Here is a 20,514-nt window from a genome sequence, read left to right as displayed (position 1 = left end):
CATGTGGAAGTAACTGGGAGGGACCTCCAGGAGAGCAGGTTTGAAAGAGCCTGGTTCAATTGGGAGAGTTGGTCCAGAAAGAGAGACAGCATCACAATAGGCCTTTTACATCCTTGCACAGTCCTAGCCCCATAGGTGGCTGGGTCACATCGGCCAACCTCTCAAAGTCCCCATATGAAAAATCAAGAAAGGTAGAAGGGAGGATCCGGTCGCCTTAGGAATACAGAAGAGACCTAAGTAGTGCCCAAAAATGGTCTCTAGCCTCAGTTCTTAGAGATTCACTTAACAGTTATTTTTATTGTTTCTGCCGTGAGCCAATAGCCAGGGAACCCAGAGAATGGAGTTATTTATTACATGATCTCAAGCTCTTGTGCTACAAATTTCAGAAACAGGACGCCTCTTTCACCAATTAGTTTTAATAAGACGAAAGATCAAAACTCAGCATCAAGAGATAACACAACACAGTTGAAAGTAAGGACTCCCAAACTGACCATCGTAAACTATGTCACGAACTGTGAACAGTCTGGTTCAATGAGGGAACGGCCCTTCCCTTTCACCCTCTAAGGATGCCATGAGGAGTCTCTAGGGGGAAAAATGAGAGATGGATGGCTAAGAGTGCTGTACATTATCCCCCGGTGACCTGCCACAGAGACTATTTTTAAAAACACATTCATCTCACCGGGAGTGACAGGAGTTATGAGGTGGCCAGGTACCACGGCCAGATAATCCTTCATGAGAGGGGCTACAGACCATGGCTGCATCCTTCATACGGACCAAGTGATGGATTGAGAACTGCCCTTGGTTGGTTAGGTAGATGGTTTTTAGGGATCCATAAACGCAATTTAGACAGAGCTTAGAAGCTAAGCAGGGTTAATCCACAAAGGGCTGCAGCCACCCCTGCACTGAAAAGGCAATAAGATTGAAGTTTGCAAGATCCATCCGGCTGGAAAGGCAGACTCTGCCTTGGACATTTCGTAAGTGGCAGCTGCTCACTGGGTTGTATTATCCCATTAAAGATTACTGCTATAAGAGATGTGTAATCACAGATTTACACAATTCTCTCATGGTCCTAGCCGATGCATTCCATATCACGAGAAAATGAGGAAGGATATTAGAGCTATATTACAGAAAGTCTCTCATTATCAACAGAGTGTTGTGTTAGTTAATGTTTATAAAACACCAGGAGAAGCATTAATACATTCTGTATATTTATATATATTTATATTTGGGGGAATCGGGGTGTCACATCAGAGCTGATGTGACATCTTCCTTCCCTATACAGAAAGTAGTGGGGATGTCAAGAGGCGGGGACCAGAGAAGCAGAGTAAACATGTTAGTCAGACTTGAAGATGGGAAGGATGATCTCAAAAAAAAAAAAATCACTTTCCCCTTGCTGATTTATACTCAAGGATTTACAGAAAGATGGCTTGAACTGTCATGGGAACTAAGCATTCCCACCAAACTGAGAAAACATTCAACATAGCCATTAGTCTCATTTAGATTTGGGGAGGTATCTGATAGGCAAAGTTTAGCACATTACAGCTCCTGGGTATGCTGGAAATAAAGAGGGCAAACTAGTTCTTACAGACTGATGTTCCCCTGTCCCAGGAAAGCACAGATCTAGTGACAGGAACACCTACCTCCCTGTCTCCACCGTTGCTAGATTGTCCTGACGAAAAGCACGTTGCTCTTTCGACATCGAGTGAAGACCTCAGATGACAGCTGACACCGACCAGAGCAGTTTGCCCTGACTTCCTCTCCCCACCTACTTCCGCATTCATGGTACGAACTGGATCTCAGGAAAGATCCCTTAGAACGCTGAAGAAATGAATGTATGTAACACCCATCACTTCCTAACTTCCACGTTAACGGCCTGTTTTAGAAGCCCTCGACCAGGACATGGAGTGCAAATTTCTCGTAGGGCCTGAACAGCATAATAAATGTCCATCGTGCTTTCCTGCCAAATCAAACAGGAAGAATTCGCACTTTCGAAGAACTCTTTCCCAACCGCAGTCCGTTGCTGTGTTATTTTAGTCTCTATTCAGAGAGCGGTAGCAGTCAGAGGGCCCTTGGATTTGAGTTTCACAAGTGATTGACATACGAGAGAAAAGGAACTGCCCCGCTAAACTGACAAGTCCCAAGGTGGAGAAAACTGCCCATGGCTTACTTGGTGCATTCTCTTGACAACAAGCTAGAAGGCTGTATTGAAATTGTGCTCAAATGTCATGCAGTTGCACCTAGTGTCCTGGGACCTTGAACGGCTAGTCCTCCCCAAATATGGCTGAAACGCTGACAACGTGAGCAGCTACCATTTGTCAAAATAAAACCTCAAAACTGTTATATACAAACTGAGTTTACAGAACACCCATCCTTAAGTGTCTCTGACTCGTGCAAAGTCATAATAAATATCATTCTTGGTGTATCGTGCAAAGTTGAGGACGCTTGGGTAGAAAAGTCACTCTACACAGAATTTGCTTAAGTATTTGGTTTTCCGATATCAGAATATCTTCAGTACTACTGTGCCAATTTTCAGACGGAAAATATGTTAGGTCATACTTTGAATACAAACGTAAATCCTGTTCTCCTCACCCAGTATCCATGTGATGGCTCCAACTCCCAACCAAGGCAACCTGCCAGGTCACAGGGCTCCCAGGAGCTACGTGGAGGAGCTCAAAATGTTTCCTGCCCTCAACTTCAGTCTGAAATGCAAATAATTCCTTGCACCTCATTTAGAGAAACATATACTCCTTGCTCACTGTATTCATTTACTGGAGGGTCCTCCCCCTCCATGCCTTGGATGGAGAGACCTTAAGAGAAACACACAACTCTGGGATCCTAAGGGTGACTCAGGACATCCCTAGTCAATCACCTGCGTTAGGCATGTATTGACAACTGCAGTGGGTCCTAAACTAGGGATTACAAAGTCCATTTCTCCTCCTGCACTGTCCATGATGCGCATGGACAGGGAGAGGCAGGAGTTGTGGCTGTGCTGGGGCGTCCAGGAGAAGATCTTCCCATCTTTCTCCCAGGGGGCTGTTCACATCAGGACCTGCTCTCGGGTCTCCGGCAGTCGGAGGGCGATCAGGCCACCTCCAACCAGAGAAGCGGCAGCCAGAAGGATGGGGACCACTTTAGTTATCCCAACGAAGGAAGCAAAGATCATGTTTCCCAGGATGGCGCCAAATTTGCACAATCCATTGAGGATGCCAAATGCCGTGGCCCTGCAAAAGAAGAACACAGGAGAGAATTTTGAGGTTCTGGACCTCACCAGCCGAGCCGCACTAGGTTCTGACCTTGTCATAAGAGGAGGGGTGTGGACGTGAGTTTTTTTACCTAGATATAAAAACAATGTTTTCATTTTCGCCAACATTGAAAATACTGAATAATATAAAGACGTAGGGACACCTAGACTAATAATCACTATTAACATTTTGGAGTATTGCCATCAAGTTTCTATGTCTTCCCAAGACTATCTCTTAGTAAAATAGCTAAGAGTAGTACTTGCTTACAGAAATATATCAAGAAATCAAGCTGCATGCAAAATAAAGTGTCAGTGCAGCTTCTTCACAACACAAAGACTGCTAGCTTGTCCTGAAAAGCAGCTCTCCAAGTGTAAGACTACATTTCCCAGAATTCTTTGCTGCTGGCTGTGTGGGCGTGACTTAGTTTAGGCCAATGAGACAAAAGTGCAAGGGGCCGCTACCACTATGGAGAAATTTCCCGAAGGTTTTGAGTGGGCTTTTGCTCTCCCATCCTTTATTTCTTTTCCCCTTTTTGTCTTACTTCCTGCAACAGAGATTGTCTGTGTTGGAGTATAGACAAAGGATAGTAATAACATAGGAGCCTAAGCCATGTGCTCAAGCGGCTAATGAAGAGCATATGCAGAGCCTAATCCCCCAGGCTGTTCGGAATTTCACCATAGAACCCAGTACCCTATCCCTATTCCCTAGATTGCTTTTCAGTGATAACCATCAGGAACCACACAGCCTGTCCTGATCCTGGCTGTATTATATACCAGAGGTTATCAACCTGTGGGTCACGACCCCTCTTGGAGTTTAACCACCCTTTCACCTGGATCCCCCCCTAATACCATCAGAAAACACAAATATTTATATTACAATTCATAACAGTAGTAAAATCACAGTTATGAAGTTAGCAACGAAAATAATACTATGGCTGGGGGTCATGACAACAGGAGGAACTGTAGTAAAAGGTCGCAGCATTAGGAAGGTTGAGAACCACTGGTCTACGGAGACAGTGTTCTTAAGTTGGGCATTCCCTGGCTGAAGTGAAATGTTTCTTTTTGATATCAAAAGTTTAAGAACGTTAGCATAGCTTTACAGTTACAGATCTTGTTCTATTGCTATCTATACTTGAACAACATGGTGTTTGGTCGGAAGCATCACCTCAGCTCCCCGGCACCCCTTTATACAAAAACTTTGGAATATTTAGCTGGGGGCTTCACCCCAGCTCCTGGCATAAGCTCCCTCCCCTGGGAGTTGCCTCAGTCCAAACTCCACCTCTAAGAAAGCTTGCCAAATGGTGACCTCCCCAGGGAAGGTCAAGACCACTCCCACAAGCTATTAGACTGTCCCCCAGAGAATGAACACGTGGTCTCTGGGTTCCCTGTGGTCTCCCCTTTCCCCTCTTTTCCTCTCTACGTTTTCTGGGGGCCACCTGGAAGTATTGCCATCCATTAAACCTAGGCATCTTTTAATTCCGTCTGATTTAGTCTGATTGGGATTATTTGTGTCAGCAGAGAGCTTTGTTGGCCAAGAAAATACTTAACACATGGTGGCTTATAAACACCAATCCCAGTCCTGGCCCTTCTGTGTTTGCTTTAATGTTATTCTATTTTCGGATGCATGCTTTCCTCAATAAAATTTAAAAGGATTTTTCTAAGTTTGCATGAAAGAAAAAGACTGAATTTTTAATTATAACTTGGAAAAATTAAATGAGACTTGACATTTTTCTAAGATTAAATTGTCTCATCCATAATGAAGCATGTCTTGATTTCTATTTTATGTCTCTTTTTATGTTGTAGTAAAAGTTTATGGTTTTATTCATGAATGTTTCAGGTTGGTTTTTAGGTATTTTATAACTTCTATTATCAGATGTATTTTGATAGCATTTTTACCCTTTTTGATACAGTTAAACACGTTCTAAGGGTTGTTTTTTTTTTTCCTGGTTACCTATTATTTCTAAGTATATCTTTATTTCACCCTCCTAAATTTCCTACCTGTAAAGCCACACCCCGTTCAATAATGGCCACTGTCCTGTTCCTTGCTATTTGTAAAACTTAGCATTCTTTGACTCTGGAAAGAGGCGTCAAATATGGTATGAGGTCACAGCCATAGCCATCCAAACCCCAGATGCTCTGTCATCGACTTTAGGAATGTCACTAAAATACTTTTCAGAATTCCATTTACCCATCCTCCGTACCATGCCCATTCCTTAGGAGCAGTTCTCTGCCGTAGTACAACTCGAGATCCCCTTCATGAAGAGAAACACCTACTGAGTAATGGCCTCTACCCTCTGCTTTCAAACCGTAAACCCTGGCAGTCCTGGACCGCTCTGCCTCCGCTCACCTCCTCCTTGTGTGCCCCCACGCCATGCTGTTCCAAATCTTCACCCTTTCTCCTCAGTTCCCATCAGCAAGTCTGGGCTCAGCTGCCGTGAGGACTGCATTATACACAAGGCTTTATCTTTATCAGCCTAGCCTGCCCAGGTCCAGGCCTCTGTCGCCATCTTGGAGAGAAAATCCCCAGGATACGTTTGGAAAGTGGACGCCAATACTACGTGTGTTGCGAGATTCGGCGGGAAGTAGGTTTCTGACCAAAGAAACACCCACAAGTCCTAGAGCGAAATCCGAGGAAGAACTGACCTCTGGTTGGTGGGATACAGCTCCACCGTGATAACATCCAGAGCATTCCACGCCGCGATGCTGGTCCCACAGAACAGGCATTGCCAGCCAATCATCGCAGACTCGCTGTTGCCAAAAAACAGGAAGAAGCAGCAGACTGCCGAGATGAGCATGGAGCCACCTGTGGAGACGAGGGTCAAAAGAAACGTGAAGCCCGTGCCCTGGAGTCTGTTCCCCACAGGATTTGCCTATCTTCTATCCTCACAGGCTCAGCTGAAGTAACTTGAGCCATTAGGTCCATCTTCAGCTTGAAAAGGGCACAAATGGGAAGAACAAACACATACATATTTTAAATACAATTATATATACTTGGGAAAGTGAATGTTGGCATATGCACATGGAAAGAGTAGACATACATTTATATACACCTCAAAATTGAAGATATTAAAATTTAGCCTTTTTTAAAGAAATGTAAAATAAAAACTTAAGAACCCATGCTCATGTAGCTTACATTCCAGGGTGAACACACCTGTAGGTGAGCTGCCAAGGAAAAATTCCAGAAGGGCTATTCTGCTTCGCTTACAACCTGTTCTGGTTTGGATTTTCAATGACTCCCCCAAAAGCACATGTGTTGACTGAAGGGCTAGCCACAAAACCGCAAAATTCAGATGTGGGGCCTCTGACATCATGGGTGGATTAATCATTTGTGGACTATGGATTCATAGCTTATTAGAATCTGAAGGGGGAGCTTTTGAATGAAAGTAGGCTCTCTCTGCCACTGTGAGGTGAGCAGCTTACACATCCACATCTCCTTGCCATCATGCTCCGCCTCAACACAAACCCTAAAGCAAGGGAGGCAAGGACCATGGACCGATATCTCTGAAGTCAGGAATCAAAACTATGTCTTCCTTCTAGGTGGAAAGTCTAGGATGTTTTATCACAGCAACGGGATCATGACTCGGACACCCCCAACTCCATCCCAGAGATCTCCCTGCCCTCACAGTCCTACTGCGACCCTCTGAGAAGCTGACCTGCAAGAACCATTATCACCTTTATGGGAAGAGAGAGGGGCAGGATGCTCCGTGATTCCTATCCCATTTTAGGAGCTTCAGTTTTGGCAATGGCTGCATCCCTCTGGGACCACAGCGCCTTGCAGGTTATTCTTCCGCCACCAGGCTCTGTGAATGCTGTTTTTCTCCCTTGGTTCCTGCCTGCAGAGGATGACAATTGCCATCCCACTTTTGTCAGCGAGAGTCTTGCCTCCCTCATTTGTCCTTCCAAGCCTGGCCATACGTCTAAAGCTGTCCATCCGCAATGTCTTTTCACTAGGCCATCTCAGGTGAATTCTCCGACTAGGACCCCACCAACTGAGCTGGTGATAAGAGGCCCCCATTTAAAAAGAGCTGTACCAAACCCTTTCCGAACCCAGGAAGTCCACTCAGGAAGCCTCTGGTTAGTTCTGGTCATGTCAGCAGGCTACAGGCTGAAAAGGAATGAAGGAGGGCGGGCCCCAAAGAAAGAAAGTAAAAGAAGTGGGTTCCAGCAAGCAGGTGGGTGAGCAGGTGAGGAAAGAGCCTCTCCTTGCCAGGGATCCAAATGCACATCTGCCTCTAAGGAGAAACTGCTTCCTGACAGGACCTCACCCTGAAGTCACACGGGAACCCTGGGACTTGGGCTCTAAGACTATTGGGGCCTCTGTCTAAAGAACTAGAGAAAGATAACCGTCCACCTGGATGCTGCCCCCTCTGGGGAGGGGCAGAACTGTAGGCAGGAACTGCAGGCTCTTTCTAACAGCCAGGAGAGGATCATGGGAGAAGGAGGCTGGCATCTATGGGCCACAAGAATCCTGAGAACAATTTCCCCTAAAGGCATGCTCTCCTCAGCGGGACCAATGTGAGGCTCAGCTAATAAATTCTGATGAATAAAACACCATTGTTGAGCCAAGCCATGGTCTAGGAGAGCTTTCTTGACTCCGTGTTGACTGTTCCTACCTTTGAGCCTCCTGACCCACTGCCCTTTCACTTCCATGATCCTGATGCCTCATCTAATTAAGAGGTCTGAGTTCAAATTGAAGCCTCACCACTTGCTATCTGTGTGACTCTGAATGGCTCATTTACCCTCTCTGCGGGGTCTCAGTTTTCCATCTGTAACATGTTAATAAAAAGAGTACCTGCCCCGTGGGGTTATGTTATGGTGAGGGTTCAAATGCATTAGTGCTTATGAAATGCTTGGAGCACAGCCTGGCTGATAATAAGCGTCCCAGTGTTAGTTAAATGAAATCTCTAGCTTATGTCTGTCTCTCTCAATCTATCCTTGGGTCTTTAAACATGAGGATGTTGACGGTCTCAATTACTGTTGTATTCCCATTACTTCCTCCCATCTGGTGCAGAGTAAGGACTGTATAAATAAATGTTTATTAAATGAATAAATGACTGAGCAACAAGCTCATTAAGAGAACTTCTATACTGTCCTTAATAAGAAATGACTGCCACCAGACGAGAGCCCCAAGGACTGAGCTGGACAAAGCTGTAGCAGCCAGGCTGCTCTGAGGGTCCCAGAAAACACTGCCTTAAAGCAGCTGCCTGCATCCTGTCAGGATTCTACCTAGGATTGGCTAGTGCTGCTTCTGAACTCATAGTGCTGTAGCTGGTCCATGGCCCTGGGGCCTTTTTGTAACGGTGAGGGATAGTCATAGCCTGGATGCTAGCACTAGTGTTCTCGATCTCCTCTCTCTCCCTCCTCTCTCCTCTCTCTCTCTCTCTCTCTCTCTCTCTCTCTCTCTCTCTCTCTCTGTGTGTGTGTGTGTGTGTGTGTGTGTGTGTGTGTGTGTGTGTGTGTCTTTGAAGAGACTTCTGAACTAACAAGGACATGACCCTAATAGATATGACTCTATCTGTTGTACCCAGAAGATGACGTTCCATCTTTCTGATCAGACAAAAAAGCCAAGCCACATGCATACCTTGTGTTCACCATTCTGAATATTCATCTCATAAATAATAATAATAATATCCAATAACATCCAAACACCAAGAAAGGTTTCTTCCCATGGACAGTGTGACTTATTTTGTTTCCTTTTGTGTTTTGACACTGGACAGTTTGGGATTAATTTTCCTGATCAACAACATCCTGGGGGCAGATCCTTAATGGCCTTTTTTTTATTAAATGTGCCTCCCGCCTTCCTAGCTCTGGTCTTAGCTCACATTTAGCACACAGACCCCCGGCCCTCAATGCACACATTCCACTTCCTATTGACCCCCTCACATCATTGTGTTTCAACATCGGATGGCGCATGTCCTGGTGCAAGGAAGCAGGGCAGCTGTGAATGCAGATGCCACTCAGAGAGCCAACAACACACTGGGAATAATACAATGTTCTGACTGTCTTATGTTCAGCCCTCACAAAATCCTCCCAGCTATTACACCTCATCTTATTAGGAAACCAAAACCCAGGGAAAGGCATATGTCACAATCAAATGGCCGTGTGTACAAGGATTTCAACATGAGTCAGTCCAACAAAGCCTAAACTATTTTTATGCAATTTAAAATAGTTTTTATTCTTTAACTGTTCACTTATTCTTTCACAATTTCATACATATATAATAGAATTCAATCATAGTCCCAATATGTCTGTCATCCCCTCTCATTTCGGCTATCAATCAACAGAAAGTTGCTATTTAAATATGAAAAATAATATGGTTTGCCTTGAATCATCAAACTATCATTGAAGCACATTAAATATATTTTCTAAATCATTTTATAATATAAAGCAGCTGTGTGGGTCTACTTGATCCCTGCTAATAGAACTCCCTAGAAATGATGCAGGACCCCTCCCCAGCACCCTCAAAGTCTTTCTATGAAACCCTCCGATCCTGCGAATGCACCTCCTTGGTCTTACAGTGGTAGGTCCAGCCTTACCTCGTGAAATCTTTCTTTAAGAGAGGGAAGCAAACCATTGTGGCCAGGAGCCCCGAATGCTCCACTGTGAGCAACTCACCAATCATCTTGATTCTTCCGATTCTGTCCATGAGCAGCGCAGAAATTATGTTCCCAGGCAAGACAGACAGGCTGCCGAGAAAGCTGACGAGGTAAATCAGAAAATCGTTGTCCTCCTCAAAGTCCATGTGGCAGCCCTCCTTCTGATCCAGAAAGGTAGAGTTGATGAAGCGACAGTCAATGAACTTGTGCTTGTACAGGTCTGGGGAGAGAAAGAAGCCTTGGTTCATGTGAGTGGCCGGGAGCTAGGGAAAGACAGACAGACAGACAGATGACACTGAAATGCCCTCTTTATGAACAACCTGTAACCACAAACTCAAAGTGATGTTTGCCAAAAATGTTCAAGTTCCTGCCATAAAAAGAAACAAAACTGATACCAATTTTAGAGACATATTTTCACTTGTGTATGTTTGTGCAGTATGTACATGAGTGTGTGTGTGTTCCCATGTGTGTAGGTATATATGTGTGCACACGCATGTTAAGACGTGAAGTTGTTGGAGGTATTTCTCAACCACTCTCCACTTTGTCTGTTGAGGCAGGGTCCCTCACTGAAAGAGGAGTTCACTTATTCCAGCTACTCCAGCTAGCCAGCTTGCCCTGGGGACCCCCTGTCCCTGCCCCTCTAGTGCTGGGATGACAGGCATCAGTCACACCAGATCAATCTTTGCATGGATTCTGAGGATGGGAACTCCAGCCCTCACACTTGTGTGGTAAGCACATCATCCAGGCCTTTAGGGCTAGGGATTGGCAAAGTGCTATCTGTGAAAGAATGAAGACGCACACACATACACACACTGTTCACACACAAGAATTAGGGACAGGCTGAAGTCCACTTCAGAGCCCAGGCAGTAGCTTACTCAACACCCTAAACTTTCTCAAAAGTAAAAACCCCTTGCTGTGAAAACAACTCACGTGTTTTCCGACACCATCAAAGACCAACTATCCTAGTAGAAAGAATATTCAGTAAAGAAATCTGGGTTTGACAGCTGACCCTATCAAGAGCATTCATTTCCCTGAACGTCTGCCTATAAAACCAAAGGCATACAGGGGCTGGCGAGGCCAGATGGCTCGGGTGATAGGGTGCTTGCCATGCTTGCCATACAAGCAAGCATCAGGACCTGGGTTCTGATCCCTGGCTCCTATGTAAAAAATAAATAAATAAATAAATAAATAAAAGCCAGTAGAGTAGCCTGTGCCTATAATCCTCGATTTGGGGAGTTGTCACAGGACAATCTCTAGGACCTACTGACTAGTCTAGCTAAATCGGTGAGCTCCAGGGTAAGTAAAAGACCCTGTCTCAGAAAGTAAGGTGGAGAAGTGATTGAAAAAGACATTCAACATCAACCTCTGGCTTCCATATGTTCACACACAACTGAAGGCATACACTGACTATGGCCTTTGCTTCTTCCAGCTGTGACATTAGTCAACTACAAATGTCGACCAAAAAAAAAATAAATAAAAAATAAAAAAAGCCTATGATGAGTATGCAGATGAAGAAGCATCATTGACACCTCAAAGAATAAAAGGATATGGCCATTTTTAATGACAAAGAGAACTTCTGGAATTGGTTATTTTTAAGGTAAATCTAGGCAGAAATCCAGGAAGATATGTCCAATAACAGATTATTAGTGGCTGGAGGATTTTAGGGACCGGATATTGAAACTTCTGAAGCTGAGAGAGTGAGGTGCAGAGATGCTGTGTAACGGTCTGTTGGCATGGATGCCAAGGAGAAAGCGTAAATATGGATGTGAAGCAAGCAGTCCATGCAGGGTACAGCTTTCTGAGCCAGGTAATCAAGAAACGGCTCCTGATGCCAACTCCTTGCTAGCTGCGGCCCTCATCAATTGCCTAAGTCTGTTTCCTCAGATCTAAGGTAGGGATAATCAGAATCCATGTCTCCACTGAGACCCTGAAGGGAAGGCTCTGGTACTCCTCAATGAGCTCCCGTGTGTCCCAGCTGCACCGAAGAGGTTGTTAAGTTATGATGAGCACAGCAGAAGTAGCAAGGGTGGGGGAGTAGAAGAATTCTGTGATTTCTTTTTTCACTCATGAAAATCCGAAATGGTGAAATTCTAGAATGCTCTCAGTGGCTCGCCTTATGTGCCAAGTCTGAACAGAGGCAACATTCCCTTTTGATTTAGTATCACAAAGAAACAGTTTTTAATTGTGCAAGTTTTAAGTTATGCAAGGTCTCCAGGAAGGAATCCAGGTTGAAAACGCAGCCCTCCTGGAATGCTGGTTTTATGACTGTCATAATGTAGTTTTGAATAGCATCAGTCTCATTCAGATGAGGACACTGAGCCAGAAGTTTTGCTTCAATTTACATGTGAAAAAAGCTGAGATATAGATCAGACAAATGCCAGACTTCCATAGGGCACCTAATGTATGGGGTAGAAGCCATTTCTTCCCCACTGAGGCTGGGGCATTCATGTACCTTTCACTACGAACACTTTCACGGTCACCTGGCTTTGAGTTGTGGCTTCTAAAGCCCAGGCCACCTTTCTGTACTCCTCCCAGGGCACACACCTTCTTACCTGTGTTGTAGAAGACGGTTGACTCAATGGTGCAGTTCTTGAAATAGGTGTCTGTGGATGTCACGTCTTCAAAATAACATTTGTCAAAGAATGTGTCCTCAAAGAGGACATGTTTAAAATACATCTTTATGAACCTGCGGGAAAGACAGCATCCCCGAGTGAAGCTTCCCAGAAAAAGAACATTTGGGGACCAAAATGGAAAACACAGGAGGAGAAGAGCGACTAGTCCGTGGCAAAGGTAACTAGGACCTAATTTCGAGCCAGACTACTGTCCCTTTTCTCAGCTGCGTTTCTATGTCTGACGATAAACTCTAGGGCCACGGAAGAGACATCTGGTCCGGGTGTACGTGGAGGACGCTGCACCGGCGGCAGAGCTCCCAAATTCAGACCCACGGACCTTCCCATTGGGATGACAGAAGTGTGGGGAGTATGAAACGGAGTTATAGCCAACAGCTCACTTTCCCACGAGCCTGGAACCCATGCAGATCCCCAGGCAGATGGGTACCGTCCTGTACATTCAGAGCAGACAATAATCAGCACAGCTCCTTTGGGGGACATTTTCACAGAACTTAAATCTTACATCTCCCTTGATTAGGAATTATCTTACATACATTTGCTCATATATTCAAGGAGATACATTTACTGGTCCTTATAGCAATATTGTTTATGATATCAATGGATTACTGTGTCATTTCACCTATCGGTGTATATCTGCATATTCATGAGAGCTAGAGAGATGACAACGAGTATATACACTGTAATACTATATGGCCATTATAATAAGTAAGACAGATATCTCTGTATTAATAAGGAGCAATGTTTAAGATATATTAAGTGACCCAAGCATGATGGTTCATGCTTGTAATCACAGCACTTGGGAGGCTGAATCAGGGGGGCTGCTTTGAGTTTAAAATCAGCCTGGACTATCTAGTGAGTTTCCAGACAGCCTGGGATGCAAGCAAGCCTCTGTCCTGGAAGGAAATGAGGAAATGAGAGGGAAGAAGAAAGGGACATATAAAATAAAAATATTTAAAATCAAGATATAAAGAGTTGGCAGAATATGATACATATTTTCCCAAATGTATTTTCACAGTTATACCACAAAATGAAACCAGTCACGGTGCCTGGAATTGTTGTAGTAAGAATAGGAATTGGGTCAGCTTTTCACTTTAGACCAAGGGTATGCAGGGGTTTTTGTTTATTTGTTTTTGTTTTCCCTTAAAAATAGGCAGCTAATAATAAGCGGGCAAGGAAGGCATCTAGGTAGTTAAGAGGCACAGCCACATTGGAAGCCTACGTGGTTCAGCCTCCAAGCTCATGCTAACTTAGATAGAAAGGAATTCCACTGTGTACATGTTAATGTGATTCTCTGTAGCTTGGTCAGATGCTTAGGCAGGATGCCTTCAGATAGGTTCTCATTAGTTAATAATCACAAACCACTCACTCTTCATACTTCAGTACATTCAATCTTTAGCCAACCCTTTCTGAGCATGGTACTAGAACTCATAAGGACTTCATCCTACGAGTAAAGAGAAAAACTATGTTCGCCACCCTTGAGGCTAAGTGGACAGAAGAAGCAATACTTCAAGCAAAGTAGACCCCTGCCATACAGTGGGGTCAAAGGAAGAGAAACGCGGGGTGCTGAGGGCCACTGTTCCTCTTCAGCACCCCGAGATGATATGCTTTCTGACAACACAGAATGGCCAGTGTTCCACCATACCCTGCCCAGAGCCTGACCTAGAGATGCAAATCATTGGATCTGCAAAGGGACTTCCCTCCCTCAAAGAAGGTTTGAACCGAACTAGAGCTTGCCACAGTGATAGCCCCTGACCGCATCATCAGAATAAAACTAGGAAACTATTGAGAAAGATTCAGTTTCCCTTGCTGGACATGGTGGTGAACACCTGTAATCCCAGCACTGGGGGGTGCTGAGGCAGGAGGATCAAGAGTCAAGGCTAGCCTAAGATATACAGTGAAACCTCTCTCAAAATGTATATATCATATTCACCGGAGGCAAAGACCAGATTATTACACTTTCAAAGTGTGCTGTGATTACTGGTCTAAAATAAAAATACTCCGTGAAGGGAACCCTGCAGGAGGTGACAACAGGCACAGAAGGGAACACGAAGAGGTGAGAATGAAAACTCAGGTCAGACTACTTCATCAACCTGGACCAAGAGTCTGCTCAGGGAGTCTGAACCCCGGGCAGTTTGTTTCCAACAAATTTAAGTGCAGTATAATCTGGGAAAGAGTTTCCTGGTGTAATACAAGTACCGGTGCACAAGAAGGCATAATTGCATCAAAACTTAACTCATGGTAAAAGTTGTTTCTTCCAAGAAGATGGTTTCTAGGTTATAGAGGAAGGACCTGACCTGCCCTCCGTCATACAGACAGCATAGAGGTCACTTAGGCTATTAGCTAGCTCTGGTGGTCCTGGTTGTGAGAGCTTGTGGGATCCTCTGGCTATACAGATAACGGAAGAGTCATTTAGATCTCCAGTTCTGGCTGTAGGGTCTTGATATGGTCAACAAATGACAAGGGGGTTAGTCACTTCCAATTCCCAGCTTTCTGGGATGGAAGAATAGGTTTGACATCGTCCCCACTGGACAGACAACCCGGCATGCTTAGCATTCCTTGTTTCTCTGGAAATCTGTAGACACAAGGACCTCCATGCTGTGCTCCCAATGACTTAAATCATTTTTTTCTTAGGCACAAATTTGAATGGGCATTTAAACTCCAGCTTCTAGCGTCTGAACTTCTGTTTCTACAGACAAGCTAATTTGAATATGGTATCTAACACCTGTCAAACAGCACTGAGGAGGCTGGGGTAGGAGAACAGCTGTGAGGTAGAGGGCAGCCTCAGATACAGAGTGAGACCTGAGGGGGGGGACAAGAGTATGGTGGCACTTGCCTATGACCCCGGGGTCCCAGCATTTGAGAGGCAAAGACAGCAAAATTAGGAGTTCAAGTCACTCTCAGCAGGGAATCTATGAACAGTCTGGCCTATAGGAAATCCTGCCACAGAGGGTGAAGGGGCAGAGGTGAGGGTGGTAGGAGAAGGGAGGGGAAGAGGGGGAAAGAAAGCTATCTGGGGCACTTTTATTCCAGGAAGATGTCTGTGGTTTCAAATATTGCACAGCTATTCCTGTCTCAGCCTTTTCCTTCCTTAAGATATCTTTCTCTTTAATATAATAATAGGCTGATGATGCGGCCTCCAGAGGTATTTTAATATTCTTCCAAGGGGGGTTGAGAAAGCCAAGCCATAAATCAAAAACGAGTCTGACGCAGGCAGACCTTAAAATGTATCTCCAAGTGGGTTATAAAAAGCCAAAGTTATCAGGAAAAGGATAAAAGGAGAAAGGACCAACACGTATTTTCTGGGTCTTTCTTTACATAAATCATCTCTCCCAACACCAATTTACCCACTGAGCCATCCCAAGATTCCTCACTCTGGAGAGTTCAAGGGCTGAAGCAACATGAAGAAAAAACAGGGACATTGGTATCCACCTTCAAGTCTAGTATTTGGGAGATGGAAGCAGGGGATTATGGGTTCGGAGCCAGTCTGGGCACATAGTGAGATCCTGTCTCAAGGTAAGAGAAGCCACTGATAATGCAGAGTCTAGAAGAAAACGATTGTGATAGTTCCGCTGAGCCTACCGGGCTCCAGGAGATAGTTCCAACCCTGTGGTCATATGGGCAGCCCTGGGTGAACCCTGTGGGCCACAGACCAAACACAAAGGCGTAAACATGTGAGGAGGGTTGGCAGGAGTGAGAGGGAGGGAAGACACATGGAGCATCTTGTGCATGTATGAAATCGTCAAAGGACAATGCTAAACAATATATTTTAAAAATTTGAGAAAAGAATCATTATTGAACACTCTATTTTGGTCTCCTTTAGACTCAATGCTTTGCCTGCCAGGGGATCTAAAGGGCACGGGACTCATATCAGTGTAGTCCTCCGTGTGGCTGTGGTTTGATGGTGTCATCCATAAAACAGTGGCTCTCAAGAAAATGTTGATGATTAAAATTGAGAGTTCTCATTACCGAGACAGAGTCCATACTATGCAGTCACCATCCAGGCTCAGGGAATCCCACTGGAGAGTGGGGAGAAAGCGTGTAAGAGCTCGGGTATAGGGACGGATGAGGAGAAATGCTGGCTAAGGGACATGGCAGGCTTTTGCTCTCGTGAGCTAGCAGCAGTTATGATTGCCTGCACAAGAACACGCCAGTCAACAGGCCAGTCAACACGCCAGCATAGATGGGGTGTGTGTGGGGGGGGTCTTGAGCTCTAGTCCTAGCTAAGGAGCTATCAGGAACTGATGGCTGCTGGGGTAGAGAAAGTCATTTGTCATCACGAGTATGCCCACTTGTAGGTGGTCCATGCCGCAGTGGGTGATCCCATACCCATGTATATACAGGTAGCACTAACTGAACTTAGTGGGTTATAAAGCCAAGGAGAAGAGGGGGTAGGAGGAGATGAAGGTGAAGCAGGGAACTGCTAGTGAGATCCCAGGAGAGAGTCTGAGGGAAATTAGGGTTGGATATGACCAAGACTCGGCTTGCACTTGTAGGAAACTGTCTAAGAATGACTACAGAAAATTCCTTTTAAGAATGCATTTGATAGACTCATTAGGATGCTTGTCACAACGAACAGAAGGAATGGCTGAAATTATCCAACACTCAAGAGAAATTACCACAGACACACAGAGAGAAAAAAATAAGAGGACAGAAAAGAACATGCAGATGCTGAGGAGAAATATGGGACAGATGATCACTCAAGGAGAAAAGGGGAGAGAATTTGGCAGAAGAAAGAGTTGAAGAGATGATGGTGAATAAATGTTCCTAAAGGAACAAAAAAAACAAAGCAGTGAGTTTTGTAAGGAACTTGACAGGTTCACAGAGGAAGTACAGAAGAGGCACAAGAAAGAGGAGGTAGAAGTAGCATCCTATGCCCAAACACAACAAACAAAGACCAGGCCAGATGTGGGGCGCATGCTTTTAATCCCAGCACTCTGAAGGCAGAGCAGGCGGATCTCTGTGAAGTCAGGCTGCCCTGGTGGATGCAGTGAGTCTCTGCACAGCCAGGGCTCCATAGTGATACCCTGTCTGGGAGGCTAAGGGGGAAATCTGAAAAGGAGGAAGAAGAAGAGCAGCTCCCATCTGAGTACATGTTAACTAGGAACTGAGTAATTAATGTGCCTCCAGCTGGGAGGAAGCGGTTTAGCTGGACTGGCTGGTGAAAGGGGCAGGCATGGGGAAGGGCACCAGGTAGAGCTACCTGACTCCTGTCTGCCATACTTCAGGGCCCTGGAAACAATGTCCTGATCCCCATCTTTCCTCACTGCACAAGGAAAGTCAGGGCTGTATTCCGAACACTCAGGATTGGACCCGCAGTTGAATGCGTCACCGTTCACGCAGGTGATTTGCTGGCGAGGAGCAGAAAGGCAAAGTCAACAGGGCTTTCATTAAAGGTCAGCTGTGGGCAGCTCAGGGTGAACGCGAGGCTTGTGAGATTCACCTGTAAATGAGCACTGCAGGAAGCAGGAGAGCAGGGGAGAAAGCAAAACCACACCAGGAGCAGAGGTGGATCTCATGCATTCAAGAAAGGTCCCCATGCTGTCGGGGCCCCCTTTAGGAGCACATACATGGTTTTTAACATGCAGTGTGGCTAATTTCAACACAGTAAAGTCCCTTACCAATGCCAGCAGTAGGTGGTGAGCCCAGGTGAAGAAGGACGCTTAAAAAAAAATCCCACACTAGCTCAGAATTGAGTATGATCGAGTGTTATTTATTTAGAGGTAGACTCACAGATCACAGTCCTCTGCTGGAACAGGGAACAGCAACCGAATCCCGCAGCCAGAAAAGAGGCCGCGCACTTTACATTGGCATAAACAGTATAAGAGGCCATGCCCAAATGGGTGGGTAACTTAAAGGCTACTGGCGATAGGAATTCCTACAGCACCCAGGCATATGCTGGGATACACTGGGATTCAGCCTCACAGCTTACACTTGAAGGTTACAGTTCAGATACGGACCACGTATCAGATTACGTGGTAAAACTTCTTAGTACAGTTTCTAGCTTTATGTGGGTCCTGTGTAGTTCTCATGAGAGTCTTTCTGGATACTTTGTGTTTTGGTTGGGTACTGAAAATAGAATTGCTTTCTCCCAATAAAAGGTTTGCAGACATTATTGTAAATATATAGGAATCCTATTTATTATTTACTATTGTGTACCCATCTGAGCTCCTGTTTTCCTCACTATTGGTTCTGTAATCCTATTGCCTTGCTTTCTTTTTATTTTTTATGGTAGAATAGTCTATACTTTAAGAGGTGAGCAAGTAATACAGTGGCACTATTCGGGGCACTTAGCTTTATAAACTTATAACCTCTAGGTCACTAACTTAGGTTTCACATACTCAGTTTGTTAACCCTGTTTCCTTCTGGTGACAGGAAGTTGCTTGGTGTTGATCCCAGCCCCTCAATGTTAAGCATGTGTTTGACCATAGAACCAGACCCCCAGATCCTTAAATTTAATTCTTGACACTACTCCTGTCTCTCTCCAGAGGAAATGGTCACCATTGTCATAGTTGGTACTTCATATTCATATATGCTTTTGTGTTTCCCAAATGTATTTCTATATCTACAAGCATCTCACAATTGGCTTTTATATGTGTCATGTTTCAGGTATATGTAGTACGTTATAGATGTATAGTTAATTGCTATTATTATTGGTTTTTAGAGACAGGACCTTATATAGCCCAGGCTGGACTCAAACTTGCCATGTAGCTGATGATGTCTTTGAATTTCTGATTCTCCTGCTCTCACGTCTCACTAGGATTACAACTGGCTACCACCATACCTAGCTGCAAATTATTATACAACTTGTTTTTCGTTTGGGAGCCAAATTTTAAAAATCCATGTATCCTGTGACAATTTCACTTATGTATCAAATACATTCTAGGCACATGCATCTCCTGCCCTCTCTTACCCGCTCAAGCCCCGCCAGCATCACCCCCTACCAAGTCTCTACTCTACGCTCATGTCTTTTTGTTTTGTTTTCTGATTCACTGGGTTTGACCCAGACACGGGTGCAAAGCTATCCATGGGAGTGTGATAACTCAGTGGCTACATCACGAGGGACAATGACTTCCTGTCACCCACAATCATCTGTAGTTGGTTATGTTTACTCTTTTCTCTTTTGGGAACCCACCACCCAGCTCCCAAATAAATGTTCAGAGACTTATTCTTTGTTATGAATGCCCAGCCTTAGCTTGGCTTGCGTCTTGCCAGCTTTTCTTAACGTAAAATATCCCATCTACCTTTTGCCTCTGGGCTTTACCTTTATACCTCTTCTTTACTTCTTCCTCGGCGTCTGGCTGTGGGGCTGGGTGCCTGGCCCCTGGCGTCTGGCTGTGGGGCTGGGTGCCTGGCCCCTGGTGGTGTCCCTCCCCCCTTTCCTCTTGCGCCTCTATTTTCCTACTCTTCAATGTGTATTCTCTGCAGGGGGAGGGGCTTGGTCCTGCCCCAACTTAATGTGTCATACTGTGTTGCCACCCCATGGGAGTCCTTACCTGTTGGGAAGAGTGGATGGGGGTAGCTGGGGATAAGGGGTAGGAGGAGGGGTGGGAGGAAAAACTGCAGTTGGAATGTAAAAAGAAAATCAACTTATAAAACAGAAGAAATATCTGTTCTCCCTGTACCAGCAGTTTTCAACCTGTGGGTGGCAACCCCTTTGAGGGTTAAACAACCCTTTCACAGGGGTCACCTCAGACCATTAAAAAGCATACATGTTTACATTATGAATGATAGCAATAGCAAAATTATGAAGTGGAAAAGAGAATAATTTTATGATTGGGGTCACCACATCATGAAGAACTGTATTTAAGGGTCACAGCATTAGGAAGGTTGAGAACCACTGTTTTATACTTTTAAATATTTTTTTGTACATTTTAAATGAGTGTGTGTGAGTGTGTGTGAGTGTGTTGTGTGATGTGTGAGTGTGTGTGTGAGTGTGTGTGATGTGTGTGTGAGTGTGTGTGATGTGTGTGTGTTTGTGATGTGTGTATGTGAGTGTGTGTGAGTGTGTGTGTGTGTGATGTGTGTGTGTTTGTGATGTGTGTATGTG

General features: G+C 44.8%; 1 protein-coding gene across 4 annotated transcripts in view; it reads right to left on the bottom strand.

Moving 5' to 3' along the window:
- Positions 1–274: 274 nt before the first annotated feature.
- Positions 275–20,514, bottom strand: part of Sv2b (synaptic vesicle glycoprotein 2B) — a 153,242-nt gene continuing 133,002 nt past the window's right edge. For all 4 annotated transcript variants that reach the window (XM_026784292.1, XM_026784291.1, XM_005357752.3 and 1 more), the window contains 4 exons: positions 12,390–12,523; positions 9,857–10,057; positions 5,885–6,044; positions 275–3,221 (listed from right to left, as the gene is read on the bottom strand). In XM_026784292.1, coding sequence (XP_026640093.1) covers positions 3,038–3,221; positions 5,885–6,044; positions 9,857–10,057; positions 12,390–12,523 — 679 coding nt within the window. In that variant the 3' untranslated portion in view covers positions 275–3,037. The remainder of the gene's footprint in view (positions 3,222–5,884; positions 6,045–9,856; positions 10,058–12,389; positions 12,524–20,514) is intronic.

The sequence above is a fragment of the Microtus ochrogaster genome, chromosome 22 (assembly GCF_000317375.1).
Source record: "Microtus ochrogaster isolate Prairie Vole_2 chromosome 22, MicOch1.0, whole genome shotgun sequence".
NCBI lineage: Eukaryota > Metazoa > Chordata > Mammalia > Rodentia > Cricetidae > Microtus > Microtus ochrogaster.
The sequence above is the reverse complement of the archived record's forward strand: the minus strand, read 5'-3'. Positions and strand labels throughout refer to the sequence as shown.